The 16,774-nt window shown below is 42.9% G+C and overlaps 1 protein-coding gene across 2 annotated transcripts in view; it reads right to left on the bottom strand.

Annotated features, from left to right (window-relative positions):
- GALNT7 (polypeptide N-acetylgalactosaminyltransferase 7) overlaps positions 1 to 16,774 on the bottom strand; it is a 136,098-nt gene that overhangs the window by 23,889 nt on the left and 95,435 nt on the right. For both annotated transcript variants that reach the window (XM_070794365.1, XM_070794364.1), the window contains exon 3: positions 2,584 to 2,750. In XM_070794365.1, coding sequence (XP_070650466.1) covers positions 2,584 to 2,750 — 167 coding nt within the window. The remainder of the gene's footprint in view (positions 1 to 2,583; positions 2,751 to 16,774) is intronic.

Below are 16,774 nucleotides of genomic sequence, written 5' to 3'. Positions count from 1 at the left end.
ACACCCACACATGCGTATTCAAAACTGAGAAGAAAAAATTTTCCTTTCTCTATTTTGGCATCCAGTTTTAATGAGAATTATAAATAAAATTCTCATGCTGAGTTACTATTTTTCCCCAGAAAGTCTTGGTAATTTTCCCTTCAATAAAAGGTTTTTTTGTTTTGTTTTGTTTTTAAAGCTCTTACTTTACCTTTTTTTTTTTTTAGTTCAATACAGCCGTAAGTTGGTTTTTTCCTAAAGCCCTTCTGGATTGCATTAGGTATTTTCACGTATGTTATCTAAATAAATCTAAAATAAATTGTTATTGTCAGAAACCTGTTTCTGTTCTTTAAATCTATTTCTAGGTAAGATAACTTGGCCACCATAGGGTTTCACAGATGCCAACACAGAGGCGGAGGGATCCCAGTCCCAAATAGGAAACACCTCTCCTGGGGGGTGATCATCCTGCCCAGCTTGGGACCACTGCTGGGCCACGTGACTTGCTATAACCAATAGGAGGCACGAGGAAATGATGAGTAGTTGTGAGCAGAAGTGCTCTTCCAGCCTTCTTTGCTAAGCCCTGCAAAGATGCATGGTCTCTGCAGCCCTTTGCTGGAGGCACAGGTGGAGAGGGGTGTTCTTAGTTTAAAGGCCCAAAACCCTTGCGTTTTGAGGACACTGTAACTTCCAGAAACTCGAGGCTTCTGAGCAGCCACCTCTTCTGTGTGGTTTTATATTAATTAGTTAAGTGTTTTGTCTTTCAGAGAAAAAAATTATAACTCAAAGTTTTAATTAATGAATATACTGGGGAAAGAAAACAAACCTAGTTTTCAGTCAAGTCATGTTTACCAAATTTTGTATAATTTTACTGAGGCTAGGGCTGACAGATGTCAAGCTTGTTTTGAAATTGGGAGAAGTAATTAAAGACTTTCTGAACTTCTGTCCAAGGGTAGCCCCAACCAACGACTCTGCACTCTGAGTGAAGAAGATCCTATGTATAATTGCCTTTTAAATGTGTTACAAAAGGCTGTCAGAGATTTGGAACAATAGAAGCACTGATCACACAAAAATTAAACTGGATAAAAAACTTAACCACAAAATTTTGTTCTTTTCTTGGGCCAAGCAAGAAAGCAAGATTTTAGAATGGGAAACATCTTATGATGTATCTTCACTTTTTTAAAGACTATGCTGAGCTTTTTAACTTGTATTAATAATGTAGTGGTTCTTAAAATCTGTACAAGCATGACATGGAATTTCTGTTATTTTTGTAGATTTAAGTTTTGCTAAATTTAAAACACTGTTGGCACCAACAATATCACTTAAAAACATATTATCAAATATTTATCTTGAGACAGGAATAGCATTCATAATGAAAATATTCCTACCATAGAAAATTGCAACCGAGATGTCTCAGCTAAAGGCATTTGATGACTGAAAAATTTAAAGTTATACATTCTCTCTGCTCTTTACTCTAAAATTATAAATTCTCTGCTGTGATTAGTTGAAGAAAGTGATTAGGTGTATAATGAGGAGGGGAAAAGGAAGTAAGTAGGTCATATTTCTATTTCTCTCCATGCTAATATAATGTGTGCAAGATCAAGATTCTGGTCATGTCTTTTCAAAAACAGCAGAGGTTTATAAACTTGGTTTAGAATTTGGAGAGTTCTATATTAAGTTTTGGAGGAAGCTTTTTTAAAGCCATTTTAAATGTTTTTTTTTTTCATGTTGATCATGTTCTGACTTCTTTTCTGACATCCTGGAGAAGACTCTTGAGAGTCCCTTGGACTGTAGCATTATCTATCTTTTGATATTTATGTCACTAAGAATATTTATTCAGCTTACAATAATGGATCTATTTGAAGAAAAAAAAATTAACTTAAAAGACCCCACCCCACTTAACTGGAAAATTATTGCTCAATCTCTCCCTTGTCAAGTGGAACCAAGACTAACTGATGCCACCATAGATGCATTAGCGCTCACTCCACAAGAAGAATAAAAAATAAAACACTGTTTCCAAATATCCTCAATCAAATATAGAACAAAGGAAGCTTTAGTAGATATTTTCTATTATAAACAAAATAGCCCATGGTTTCTGGTCAAAGTCAATGTTTGCATCATCATTCAAATGCAAAATAAAGCTATTAAAATGTATATAGATCTCAGTATATAGATTTAGATAGGGCTTTAGGTGACATTACAACATACATGCCACTGCATTTTTTCAGTCATTTAATGAATTACCTTTACAATTAAATTTTTATAAAATCCAAGGCCCAAAGAATTGGTATGGTATAAGACTGTGATTAAATGTGCAGACTATAGATTGGGAGGCAGCTGTTAATTACTACCTGTCACCTCTGGCAAGTTACTTAACATGTCTTAGTTTCGAGTGCAAAATGAAAATGAACAATATCTCTCACAAGGATTACTGTCAGAACTAAAGAAACTAATTTACATACAATGTCTGGCACAGTGCCAACTTGTTGATTATAGATGCTATCAATAGATACCATTAATTTCTACACTATTTTGAAATTACATGTTTGCGACTGTTTATAATTTAAACTTACTTTATAGATTGAATGTCAATCCCTTAGCCATTACCTTTGTTACTGAAATCATCAATTAACACGATTTCTGCTAAGTATTTCCTTGGAGTCCTTTTAATTACACTGTGGACTGTTCTCATGAGGGTGGACCACCCTTCATTATGGAAGACAATGATGATGCTGGCTGTGAGCAGGTTTTCATCGTAATGCCAGTACTTGCATCTGCAAAAGGAACATTTCATCATGTTTATTCAGAGATAATCTGCAATGCTTGGTTCCAACTGACAATGACTATGTTTTCTGGTTGGATTAAATATTATTGACTTTAAGGTAAGTAAATGAAATTTGTTGTTCAGTCACTCAGTCCTGTCTGACTCTTTGAGACCCCCATGGACTGCAGCAAGCCAGGCTTCCCTGTCCTCCACTATCTCCTGGAGTTTGCTCAAACTCATGTCCATTGAATTGGTGATGCCATCCTACCACCTCACCCTCTGTCAATCCCTTCTCCGGCCTTCAATCTTTTCCAGCATCAGGGTCTTTTTCAATGAGTTGGCTCTTCACATCAGATGGCCGAAGTGAATGAAATATAACCTTTTATATTTTAACAGAAACCCACAGTAGAAGAGAGAAGCTGCTGTGAGATGAAGTTACTCATATTCAAGTTACTTCTTCACCAACCAGCACTTACTGTGACAAAGAGAACTTATTTGTGAATTTATGCTTCTTAGCTGGGGATGGTATTAAGGTTTGTTTTTCAGGTCTTCAAGCTTGGTTATTTTCTGTTTTAAAACTCGAGCTTCTGGTGCAAGGGATTTATTTCACTTGCTGTGAATAAACCACTGTACTGCTGTGTTTGAAAGCCGTCCTGTTCTAATAGGGCTAAAGCATTCAGAAAAAAATTAAATGGGCTGAACTTGAGGACACAGGAAGCATTCCAAAATTAACTGCTGGATGAATAAACAAAGTTCTAATAGTGTTTAGAGTTATTAGATTGGCTAAAGGGGCTTTAACTATTTTACACAAAATTGCTTGAAACAACTGTAACGGGAAGAATGTTGCAGAAGCCTTTCTCTAACTGGAAGGAATCCCAAAACAGGGCCTGATAAAGACTCGGGGAACCAGGGGAGGTTCAGTGAATTTCACAGAACCATCACACACACACACACACACACACACACACAGAGTCAACCCTCCATATCTGTGTGTTCTGCATCTGAAGAGTCAACCGTGAATCAAAAATACTAGGAAAAAATTCCAGAGAGTTCCAAAAAGCAAAACTTGAATTTGCCAGGGCATCTATTTAATAGTGCTTGCCTTGTTTTTGTGTTTTGTTTAGTCCCTAAGTTGTGTCCAACTCTTTGTGACCCCATGGACTGTAGCACGCCAGGCTCCTCTGTCCATGGGATTCTTCAGGCAAGAATGCTGGAGTAGGTTGCCATTTCTTTCTCCAGGGGATCTTCTGAACCCAGAGACTGAATCCATGTCTCATACTTGGCAGGAGAATTCTTTACCATTTAGTCACCTGGAAAGCCCTACATTGTGTTCGGTATTATAAATAATCAATTGAAAGTATATGGGAGAGTGTGTATAGGTTATGTGTCAAGGACTTGAGTATCCACAAACTTTGGTATTCAAAGGGGTCCTGGAACCTATCTGCTGGTGGATACCAAGGTACAATCACGCCCATACTATGCATATACAAGTGCATGTGTATAGATGTATATGTGTGTATGTACACACACACATACACTTTTTCTCATTGGATATGGGAGAACAAGATTATAAGAATACAACAGGCAAATAAGAACAATTTGAGACCTGTTTTTTTTCTGCAGGAGTTAGTTTTCAAAACTAGCATCTGGTGCTTATTATCTTCCTCTGGATGAGTGGAAAGGAAAGAGGTTTTTTTAATTCCAAAGCTTTCCATGAAGTAATAAACAAGCTTATTCCCAAGGTTAAATTGAAAACCATAAAAGCGGTCTCGAACATTATCAGCTTGATAACCTACACCATCATTATCTAAAATGAGACCTGGCCCAATAGAGACACAAACAACTTTATCTCCAGGTGTTTGGGTCCCTTTCCAAACTCTCAGTTGTGTGTGCTCTTTGTTGCTGTCAGTCACTCAGTTGTGTCCAAGTCTTTGTGACCCCACGGACTGCAGCACGCCAGGCTTCCCTGTCCTGCACCATCTCCTGTTCTTAAGAGGTTGTTTTTACAGAAATGCAGACTGAGTCTGGAATCCGTTTTTTTCTTACTTCTTACATCTGCATTTCCTTGTTGAAGGAGTCCTAAGTACATGGGATCTTCTGAGCTAGACAGTAGCTCAGCATGGAGGAGCACACGTGCTCTCTGCTCTCATGAAGCCCACGGTCCTACAGGATGGCGAGACATGAAAGAGAAGTCCGACTATGTCATTGGGGAAACCATGGTGCATTTGACAGGTGATCTCATTCAGTTTCAAGACAGGTGGCCAGGAAGGCGTCCTGGAGCCATGGGGTGAAGGGGAGACTAGAAGGATGATTTAAAAAGCACTGAGACCAGAGAAGTGGGGAGGAAAAGATAAAAGCACAGCAATGAATTGTGTGCACGTGATTCAGATAAAAAATGAGTAGATGGACGAGCTATGTCTTTGGAAGGTAGAATTAAAATCTGAAAAATAGTGAAGAAGAAAACTTACAAGGAAGGGCATTTTCAGTCGAATAGCAAATGCTAGCATATACTTATTATGTGTCAGACACTATCCCATGTGCTTTACTTTATTGACTTATTTAACCTCATAACAACCACTATGAGGTTAGTACTATTAATCTCCCCATTTTACAGATGAGATGACTGAGGCTCAGAGATGAATGGCTGCTTAATATCACTCAGAAAGCAATGAAGCCAGGACATAAATCTAGGCTGTCTTGGGTTTAACAGGAAATCTTGTTAAATGTAAAATAAAAGAAAAAAAAAATACTAGCTATACCTATCCATGAATGGTTAAGATGTGATTTAAGGTCTGAGAACTAATAATGACACTGAATATAATGTCAATACAAGGCACTCACTGAGCTTATTATGTGAGAGGAGCTCTCTCCTCTCCCCCTCTTCCCTGCCCTGTGCAGCCTGGAGATACCCCAGGAATGGACTGGGAGGGCAAGACACCCTTTGACAAGTTAAAGCAGACTTTCCAAAGTTGGGAAGGGCCACATGCTCTTTCAGAATAACAAGTTAAAAAATACAGTAATGGCTGTACCAGTTTACATTCCCACAAACAGTGTTGGAGGGTTCCCTTCTCTCCACACCCTCACCAGAATTTGTTGTTTGTGGATTTTTCGATGAGAGCCTTTCTGACCAATGTGGTGATATGTCACTGTAGTTTTGATTTGCATTTCTCTATTGGTACAGCCACTATGGAGAATAGTATAGAGGTTCCTTAGAAAACTAAAAATAAAGCTATCATATGACCCTGCAATCCCATTCCTGGGCATGAAAGGTGAAAGTGAAAGTCGCATAGTAGTAGCGAACTCTTTTCGACCCCATGGACTGTAGCCCACCAGGCTCCTCTGTCCATGGAATTCTCCAGGCCAGAATACTGGAGTGGGTAGCCGTTCCCTGCTTCAGGGAATCTTCCCAACTCAGGGATTGAACCCCAGGTCTCCCACATTACAGGCAGATTCTTTATCATCTGAGCCACCAGGGAAGCATATATACCCAGAGAAAGACATGGCCTGAAAATATACATGCACCCCAATGTTCATTGCAGCACTGTTTACAGTGGCCAAGACATGCAAACAGCCTAAATGTCCATCGACAGAGGAATGGATAAAAATGTGATGTGACGTGTGTGTGCGTGTATGAATATTAGTCAGCCATTAAAAAGAAGGAAATAAGGCCATTTGCAGGAACATGGATGGACCTAGGAGTGTCACACTGAATGAAGTCAGTCTGTCAGAGAAGGAGAATTATCATGTGACATCCCTTCTTTGTGGACTCAAAAGAAATGACACAAGTGAACTCACAAAATAGAAAGAGACTGACCGACTTAGAAAATGAACTCACGGTTGCCGGGGGGAAGGGACACTTAAGGACTTTGGGAAGGTCATGCTATATTTAAAACAGATAACCAACAAAAACCTATTGCATAGCACCTGGAACTCTGCTCAGTGTTACGTGGCAGCCTGGATGGGAGTGGGGTTTGTGCGAGAATGGATACATGAACAGGTATGGCTGAGTCCCTTCACTGTCCACCTGAAACTATTACAACATTGTTAATTGGCGTTAAAAGTAAATATATAAATAAAAAGCAATATGAAAGGTATAAAGATGTCCCAAGTGTGGGAAATAGAAAAGTGTGCACAAATATATTTTTCATCGCCATCCCCCCCACCGAACAAACAAACAAAAAAATACATTGTGGAGGACTGCAGATCTTGAAAGATGTGATGAGTGTTTCTGGATAGAAACTAACCCGGGCAGGTATGTTTAATTTTGGATGGGAAGGGACAATGATCTCCCCTCAAAAAAAGAAAAAAAAAAAAAAACAACTATAAAAACAAACACTCTGATAAGAGATTCAGGCAATAATTTTCTTCCACTAGGCTTAAAGAAGCAGAACCAGATGGGAAAGATATTGATTTTGATTTATAGCAGATACTAGAACTGGTGAAAATATTTACATCATGGGAGGAAATTTGGAATTTGCTGATTTCTATGGCAAAAGATGACAGCTTGGGGAAACAAGCCAGATGAGGACTTTGAATGGGAGACAGAGAGGAGTTGAAAACATAGAGGGGATGAAGGAAGAGAGGAAGAGGATAGAATGAAGATGAGAGGGAGACCGTCGGGAGGGGACATGCATTCCTATAGGACAGGGCGACAAGAGGTGGAAGAGAGTGAGTTGCCCGATTTCCCCATCTTCTCTCAACCATGTAAGGTGTGGAAATAACTCCAAAGATGTAAACTAGATTGTGTGGGAGCTCAGTTGCTAAGTCGTGTTCGGCTCTTTGTGACTGTGTACTGCAGCCCAGCAGGCTCCTCTGTCCATGGGATTCTCCGGGCAAGAGTACTGGGGCGGAGGGTCATTTCCTCTTCCAGTGGATCTTCCTGCATCTCCTGCATTCGCAGGCAGATTCTTCAGCACTAGCGCCACCTGGCGGCTCACACAGTAGAGGCTCTGTCTGCAATGTGGGAGACAACCTGGGTTCGACCCCTGGGTTGGGAAGATCCGCTCGAGAAGGAAATGGCAAGCCACTCCAGCATTCTTGCCTGGAGAATTCATGGACAGAGGAGCCTGGCAGGCTGCGGTCCGTGGGGTTGCAGAGTTGGACGCCACTGAGCGATTAACAGACAGTGCCACCTGGGAAGCCCTCATAAACTAGTTTACCTGCCAGTAACAACAACCCTCGGTATATGTTTTTCCTATTTTCTTTGTCTTAAAAATTACACAAAGAACAATATTTTTTCAAGTATATCTCCTAAAGGCAAATACAAACAAAAATAAGTGAGATCTAATTAAACTTAAAAGCTTTGTGCAGCAAAGGAAACTATTGACATATCAAAAATACAACCTATTGAATAAGAGAAAATATCAGCAAATGATATGAGTGGTAAGGGATTTATATCCAATATATATAAACAGCTCATGTAACTCAATATCAAAAAAACAAACAATCCAACTAAAAAAATGGGCAGCAGAGCTGAATAGACGTTTTCCCAAAGAGGAAATGCAGATGATCAACCAGAGCATGAAAAGATGTATAATATCGCTAATCATCAGGGAAATGCAAATGAAAAGCACAAGGAGATATTATCTAACACCTGTGAGACAGAGGAGCCTGGCCGGCTACTATCCATGGGGTCACAGAGTCGGACACGACTGAAGCGACTTAGCACACCCAATGTTCACAGCAGCATTATTTACAATTGCCAAGATATGGAAATGACCTAACTATCCATAAACAGATGAATGGATAAAGAAGACGTGGGATAGATATATACATGTATATGTATTTACCCAGTGGAATACTACTCAGTCACAAAAAGAGTGAAATTTTGCCATATGCAGCAACATGGACGGACTTTATGCTAAGTGAAATAAGTCAGACAGAGAAAGACAAATACTTATGATATCACTTATATGTGGAATCTAAAAAAAATACATCAAATTAGTGGATATAACAAAAAAGAAGCAGACTCGCAGATACAGAGAACAAATTAGTGGTTCCCAGTGGCTGGGGGAGGGTCAATGACGGGAGAGTGGGAGGAGCTAACTACTGGGTCTAAGATAAACAGGCTCAAGGATGGATCGTACAACACGGGGATATTCTTACCAAATATTCTTACCAATATTTGGTAAGAACCATACATGGAAAGTAGCCTCTAAAATTATATAAAACTCTTTTAAAAATGGAGAAAAAATTACAAAAGCAATAAGGAATTTGTTGCACAATATCCAAACAAGAGAGACGTTTATAAAGTAAAGGTAAAAGTTCCCTCCTGCTCCTCTCCCCGGCTGTGTCAAATCTTACCTCCTAGAGGAAATCACTGTTACTAGTTGCGTTTATTTAGATTTCTTTATACTCACGCAGACATGCAAACATGTGTCTGTGTATATGTACAGATCTATTCAGATGCGTATGTACAAATTCTTCTTCCATGTGAGTATCTAATTCTTGGAAGCTATTGTATAACATTCCATAGTATGGCTGCTCTATCACCTATGTGACCTTCTCCTTACGGATGGACATTTCAGTTGGCTCTACGGTGACAGTGGTCATTCTTACATGTAAATCTCTATGCCCTTCCCTGGGAATCTTTCCTACAAAAGGCTCCAGACTGTAAGCTCAGTGAGGACAGGAACCTCATCTGTTTTGTTCACCCGCTTCTAACACAGAGCAGCTGCTCCATAAATATTTATCGGATTGCTTTGTGGATATATCTGAAATGCCTCTGGATGTGTTTTCTCCTCTGAGTAATGTCCACTCTCCACCCCACAGTGCTCCTATTTTGAGGTACTTTCAAGAATAAGTCAGTCCATATGGCAGGTGGGGGTGGGAAAGAAAGGGGAGGCAGATGCTCCTCCAGGGGGAGGCTGAAAATCTGGAGGAAAGCAGGTGGCAGGACAGAATAAAAGCAGATGGATACTGGACAGAATAAAAGCAGATGACAACTCACTGACATATACACTGTTGTTACTATGCATAAAATAGATAACTAATGAGAACCTACTGTATAGCACATGAACTCTGCTCAATGCTCTGTGGTGACCTAGATGGGAAGGAAATCCAAGTAAGAGGGGATATATGTATAGGACTCACTGGAAGAGACCATGATGCTGGGAAAGACTGAGGGCAAGAGGAGGAGGGGTGACAGAGGATGAGATGGTTGGATGGCGTCACTGACTCAACGGACATGAATCTGAGCAAACTCTGGGAGATAGTGAAGGACAGGGAAGCCTGGCATTCTGCAGTCCACGGGGTCGCAGAGTCAGACACGACTTAGCAAACTGAACAACAACAATATATACGTATAGCTGATCTGTTCTGCTGAACGGCAGAAACTAACACAACATTGTGAAGCAATTATGCTCCAATTAAAAAAAAAAAAAGCAGATGGCAGGAGGGGCTTGAGCCTAGCTTCTGTTTCTGAACTTTAGGGGAGAGGCCAGGCGGGGAGGCTGCAGTATAGGACAGAAATGATGCTGGGGATATTCAGGCAGCAGGGAGCTAGGTAGTCCCTTCCCACCTCCTGTTTGCAGTCTTCTAGCCTCTAGATGGAGCCAGAGAGCATAGATGTTTCCACCTGCTGTCAGCACAATTAAGATCCAGGGCTTCCAGGAGCCACCACGTAAGGGGTAAGAAGTGCAGGTAAGTGATGGGCTGTTGGACTCAAGCCAGGGCCTGGTCCTGGGGCTCAGAGGGTCCTTTGTACCCATGAGAGCCCAAGTGTAGATGAGTGAGCGCCCACAGTGGGGAAGCTTGAGGAGGGACACTGGGGCAGGCAGGTGAGGAAGTTTAGTATATCTGGGAGCCAGAAGTGGACGGCAGAGATGGAGGGTACAGGGGCCAATACCACTCGGACACGGTAACCTCCAATTGCTGGATGCTCCAGGAGAAAGGGCAACCCCTTGGGGCACAGGAGCAGCCGGAGGGGGTCTACACTGCAGGCTGTCAGGTCCTGTTCTGGGAGACCTTGCAGCCCCCACAGACTGAGTGACCTTTAATCACAAGCCTTCAGTTGCCCCCATCAGCCTGAAGGCAGGCTCAGGACAAAGCTTAGCTCTTTGGGTGGCTCTGCTGACTTCCTGTTGGGAGAGGAAGCTGCTGGGCAGGGCGCACAGAGTCAGAGCCGGTGACGATGCAGAGCCTGGACCAGAAGACAGAGCTGGAAGAAGCAGCCTGTGCTGAAGTCACACTGTCTGTTCTGCAGCATCTCTCTCGCTTTACTGCCATAGAATCACGGTAAGTTTTAAGAAGGAGGACTGACAGAAATACGAGGCCATGCTGAAAAAGGAGCATTCTGTGATAGACTCGTGAGTGATTTCTCCTTTCTGGCACTCTATTTTCCAAGAGACCTTAATGGCCCTGTGACGTCCAGGGCACCATGCTCCAGGGTGAGTTATCACAGACCTGCTCTGGCCACACATGCTCACGTTCAGATCACTGGTTTGCAGGGATTCAAGCTGCAGCGTTTTCTGTTTTTTAATTTATTTTATTGAAGTAGAGTTGATTTACAATGTTGTGTTAATGTCTACTGTACAGTAAAGTGATTCAGATTTATATGCATGTGTGCTAAGTCTCTCATTCATGTCTGACTCTTTGGGACCCTATGGCAGTAGCCCGCCAGACCCTTCTGTCCATGGGACTCTACAGGCAAGAATACTGCAGTGGGTTGCTGTGCCCTCCTCTAGGGGACCTTCTCGACCCAGGAATTGAACCCGCATCTTGTGCGTTCCCTGAATTGCTGGTGGATTCTTTACTGCTGAGCCACCAGGGAATATGAAATGTATCTTTTTCATATCCTTTTCCATTATGGTTTATCACAGGATATTCAATATAGTTCCCTGTGCTATACAGTAGGACTTTGTTTACCCTGTGGTGTTTTTCTTAAAGTAATTTTACAGAATATTTCCATGACACCTCTGTGGGCCAGGTACTTGTATCAGAAGACAGAAATGAAGAATTTTCTTTCTTCCTTTTTTTTGGCCACTTCTGCATGACATATGGGATCTTAGTTCCCTGACCAGGGATTGATCCCGCACCCCTGAATTGGAAGCACAGAGTCTTAACTACTGGATTCCAGGGAAGTCCCCAGAATGAAGAATTTTCATAGTGACTTTTCTGTAACTTAAAAAGCCAAAAATAGATTTCATAACATAAAATGACATGCCTATTAGCAATTTTCTTCTGTTTTACACTGTCCCAGCTAGGTTTTTTTTTTTTTTAAATATCTGTAGTTTCATAAAAAGCCTTTATGTATTTAGGCTTCATGAATAAATAATATCTAATTCAGCTGACTATGAAAAACCGGTTACAGCTGGAAGGTTGCTTGGCCAGCCTGAGATCTGAGCATCCTGCTGGTTTTGAAAGCTGCCTGCTTCCACTTTCACAGTAGGGATTGCTGAACAGACCAAGTTCAGATGTGGGCCCCCTCTCCCAGCGATGTCTGGGGAAACAAGGAACACAGCTCTTCATTGGCTCCTCTATTCTCACCCCAATGTAAACTAGTCCCTTCTTGATAATATATTCTTTCTTTTCACTTGGCACATAAAATTGAAGCACGATAAACTATTTTGTATTTAATCATTTCCTGAAAACTCTACCTCTATTGTCTTGAAGAGTTTTGTATCCCTCTCCTCAATTATTAGAAACTCTAGGATGGTCTCGTTACTTTTCCTCAATGTTCTTATCAATCAGTCTTCCCTTGAAGATTAAAATTAGGACAGTACTACACTGCTATATTTAAAATGGATAATCAACAAGGACCTACTATATACAGCACGGGGAACTCTGCTCAGTGTCGTGTGGCAGCCTGGACAGGAGGGGAGTTTGGGGGGAAATGGATACAAGAATTAGTATACGTATGACTAAATATGTGGTCTTCTCCAGCACCACAATTTGAAAGCATCAATTCTTCAGTGCTCAGCCTTCTTTATGGTCCAACTCTCACATCCGTACATGACTACTGGAAAAATCATAGCTTTGACTATATGAACCTTTGTTGACAAACTGATGTCTCTGCTTTTGAATACGCTCTCTAGGTTTGTCATAGCTTTCCTTCCGAGAAGCAAGCGTCTTTTGATTTCACGACTGGGAGGCAAGAAACCAGAATGGTCAGAAGGCAAGGCTGATGGATGGCTGCAGCTCAGCACGCCTGTAACCTCCATCAGGTTCACGCTCCCAGTCAGTCCAATCTAAATTAAAAAGCACAGGCTGGCCACCTGTGCAAGCTTTTAAGACAAGTTCCCCAGTTCCAACCAGGCAGTTGCATCTCAACTTCGTTTTCTGGGGCTGAGAGTTGAGGGGCTCAGGTTTATCTCATGTCCAAGTGACGATGTATTGGAGGAAAGGGGGAAATTCTTAGCAGAGAAGAATGAGTTGGATCAGAAATTCTGTAGTTCATCGTGGCTCATTTCTAAGGCAGAAAGCTACAAAACACCACAGCTCTATGTATCTCCCATGACAAACAGCAAGACCGTTACCTACAAAGAACCACGGCTCTATGTATCTCACGTAACAAACGGCAAGGCCTCCCGTGAGCTCTGGCTCTCTGAAAAGCCTGCTGCTGCTGCTAAGTCGCTTCAGTCGTGTCCGACTCTGTGCGACCCCATAGATGGCAGCCCACCAGGCTCCCCTGTCCCTGAGATTCTCTAGGCAAGAACACTGGAGTGGGTTGCCATTTCCTTCTCCAATGCATGAAAGTGAAAAGTGAAAGTGAAGTCGCTCAGTCGTGTCCGACTCTTAGCGACCCCATGGACTGCAGCCTACCAGGCTCCTCTATCAATGGGATTTTCCAGGCAAGAGTACTGGAGTGGGGTGCCATTGCCTTCTCCGCTGAAAAGCCTATATCTGTCCTATTTCCATTTCTGCTACCCTCCTCCGGCAGGAAATGGCAACCCACTCCAGTACTCTTGCCTGGAAAATTCCATGAATGGAGGAGCCTGATGGGCTACTGTCCATGGGGTTGCAAACAGTTGGACACGACTGAGCTACTTCACTTTCTTTCTTTCTTTCCTCTGGCAGGCAGTTTCCCAGCTTCCTGCAGGCAGTGGGGGACAGCTGTCCAGTCCTCACCCAGAACAGTTCAGTGGCCAGTGACCCTCAGACAGTCGGAGCGCGGCTGGAATTCCCATCTCCAAAGAGCCAGACGCTTCCTGAGGTTACATCGCCCTGGGGCTCTACAGCGACCTGGGATGGTGCACACAAACCCTGGAGTGGAGACCATGCAGGACGCTCCGAGAACACCTGCATCTCTGCTGTGCTGTCCCACCACTGCTCTGGCTTATTTAGCATCCTGACAAGCCAAGCAAGGGTAAAGGGCGTGCTCTACGCTCAGAGGTGCTCTTGGGAAGACAAGGATCTCACAGGTGTCAGGTGCCAGAGTGACTCCACGGGGGCACTCTGTCCCTATGTGGAGGACACCAAGCGGGGGGCACCAGGGATCTCAGGTTTTGGGAGCACTGGCTGGTAGGCCTGCAGGGAGGAGTCCATGAAGATTCTTTCTCAAAGGAGCTGGGAAAAATTTGAGGGAGCTAAAATCCTAGCACCGTGGATCATGTTTGAGCCAAGTAAGTGGTAATTTCCTTCTTTAGTTCAGTCACTCAGTCGTGTCCGACTCTTTGTGACCCCATGAATCGCAGCACGCCAGGCCTCCCTGTCCATCACCAACTCCCAGAGTTCACTCAAACTCATGTCCATTGAGTTGGTGATGCCATCCAGCCATCTCATCCTCTGTCATCCCCTTCTCCTCCTGCTCCCAATCCCTCCCAGTGTCAGGGTCTTTTCCAATGAGTCAACTCTTTGCATGAGGTGGCCAGAGTACTGGAGTTTCAGCTTCAGCATGAGTCTTTCCAATGAACACCCAGGACTGATCTCCTTTAGAATGGACTGGTTGGATCTCCTTGCAGTCCAAGGGACTCTCAAGAGTCTTCTCCAACACCACAGTTCAAAAGCATCAATTCTTCGGCCATCAGCTTTCTTCACAGTCCAACTCTCACATCCATACATGACTACTGGAAAAACCATAGCCTTGACTAGACAGACCTTTGTTGGCAAGGTAATGTCTCTGCTTTTCAATATGCTATCTAGGTTAGTCATAACTTACTTTCCAAGGAGTAAGTGTCTTTTAATTTCATGGCTGCAATCACCATCTGCAGTGATTTTGGAGCCCCCCAAAATAAAGTCTGACACTGTTTCCACTGTTTCCCCATCTATTTGCCATGAAGTGATGGGACTGGATGCCATGATCTTAGTTTTCTGAATGTTGAGCTTTAATCCAACTTTTTCACTCTCCTCTTTCACTTTAATCAAGAGGCTTTTTAGCTCCTCTTCACTTTCTGCCATAAGTGCCATTTTTCCTCTTAGTGACCGTGATCTCATTTCATCCCAGGCTTGGGAAATGCATTTCTACCAGGCTGTATGGTACATACATGGTCACACCTGAATATTCCTGTCGGGGCTGCACTAGAGTTACACGACTTGCTCAAAGTCACAGCCAGCGACAAGCCAAGATTTAGAAGAGAATGCTTTGACTTGAAGATTATTTTCCCTAAACCATAGATTTACTAAGAAATACTCCCCAACATCAGGCTTCCCTGGTGGCTCAGATGGTAAAGACTCTGCCTCCAACATGGAAGACCTGGGTTCGATCTCCTGGTTGGGAAGATCCCCTGGGGGAGGGGATGGCAACCCACTCCAGTATTCTTGCTTGGGAAATCCCAAGGATAGAGGAGCCAGGCGGGCTACAGTCCATAGGGTCACGAAGAGTTGGACATGACTGAGCAACTAACACACACACACACTCCCCAATATATGCTTAAAAACAAACAGGAAAATGAATTTCTATTTTCACTCAACGCCCAGGGGATACAGGGTGGTGAACAGACGGTGGCACTCAGTTGTGTGGATGAATTTCTGCCTGATTCCAGGGCCAAGGCACCAAGTGTGTCTGGGCAAACTAAGAAAGCTGACTCTGTCACTGGGTAGCTGTCTTCAAATGATCTTTTTTTCTTGAAAAGGAAAACATGCTTGGACAGATGTGTCTACTTAATGATCTGAAATATCAAACCACAATTTAGGGGAAAAAAAATCTGGCAGGGCATTTTAGTACTGGACATATGTTCTTGTGCATTTCTCTAAAACTCCTTGGGAAATGAGAAAGAACATTTCACAGTGGAAGCCATATGCTTCCAGCTATATTGGACTCTCAGCTCACACAGGAGCTTGCATTCCATGTTCTGACTTTATAGAAGCACCAGCTTAAACACCGATAGATCTGAGCTGAGACAAGCACCGCTACAGGAGTAAGGATCTGGGTGCCATGGCCTGGATATAATGATGCTAAGGGCATCGACCAATGCTGGTTTGCATCTGTAACTTATTAATTTACACTGTGCCTTATTCCACAAAGGACTTCAAGAAGCTTATGAAGACACACAGGATACAACAATATAAAACTTCAAAATAGAGGAGAGGGAAAAGATGAAGAAAGAAAGGCTGAAGGGAAAAAAGAGGAAGGAAAAACAAGGCTTTAAAAGCACATACCAGGGGACTTCCCCTGGTGCCCCAGTCTCTAAGACTCCGAGCTCCCAATGCCAGGGACCTGGTTTTGATCCCTGGTCAGGGAACTAGATACCACGTGCTGCAACTAAGAGCTCACATGCCACAAACTAAAGATGCCACATGCTGCAATCAAGACCCAGTGCAGCCAAAAAAAAAAAAAGTGCGTACCAGAAGGCCAAGGGGTCCTGCATGCACAGTCCCGGAGTGCCGTTCACAGAGAAGACCCTCGGACCACATCCACCCCCCTGCCCTCCTGACCTGGACGGCACGGTGACCTTGCACCCCACCTCCGCTCCATACCGAGAATGGATGGGTCACAATTTGGCTTGAATTTTCCAGCAGTGAAACCTGGTCAGGGCTGTGTTTAACAAACCAGTTGTGCAAAAAAAAGTACAATATACTTGGCGTGCAGACCAGATGGGATTTTTTTTTTCCCCCTGGGGGGCCTCCTTATGGTGAAGGCAGTGATGAGTCTCCTGG

The sequence above is a fragment of the Bos indicus genome, chromosome 8 (genome assembly GCF_029378745.1).
Source record: "Bos indicus isolate NIAB-ARS_2022 breed Sahiwal x Tharparkar chromosome 8, NIAB-ARS_B.indTharparkar_mat_pri_1.0, whole genome shotgun sequence".
NCBI classification, from domain to species: domain Eukaryota; kingdom Metazoa; phylum Chordata; class Mammalia; order Artiodactyla; family Bovidae; genus Bos; species Bos indicus.
Note: the sequence above shows the minus strand (reverse complement) of the source record. Positions and strands in the feature narration are given on the sequence as shown.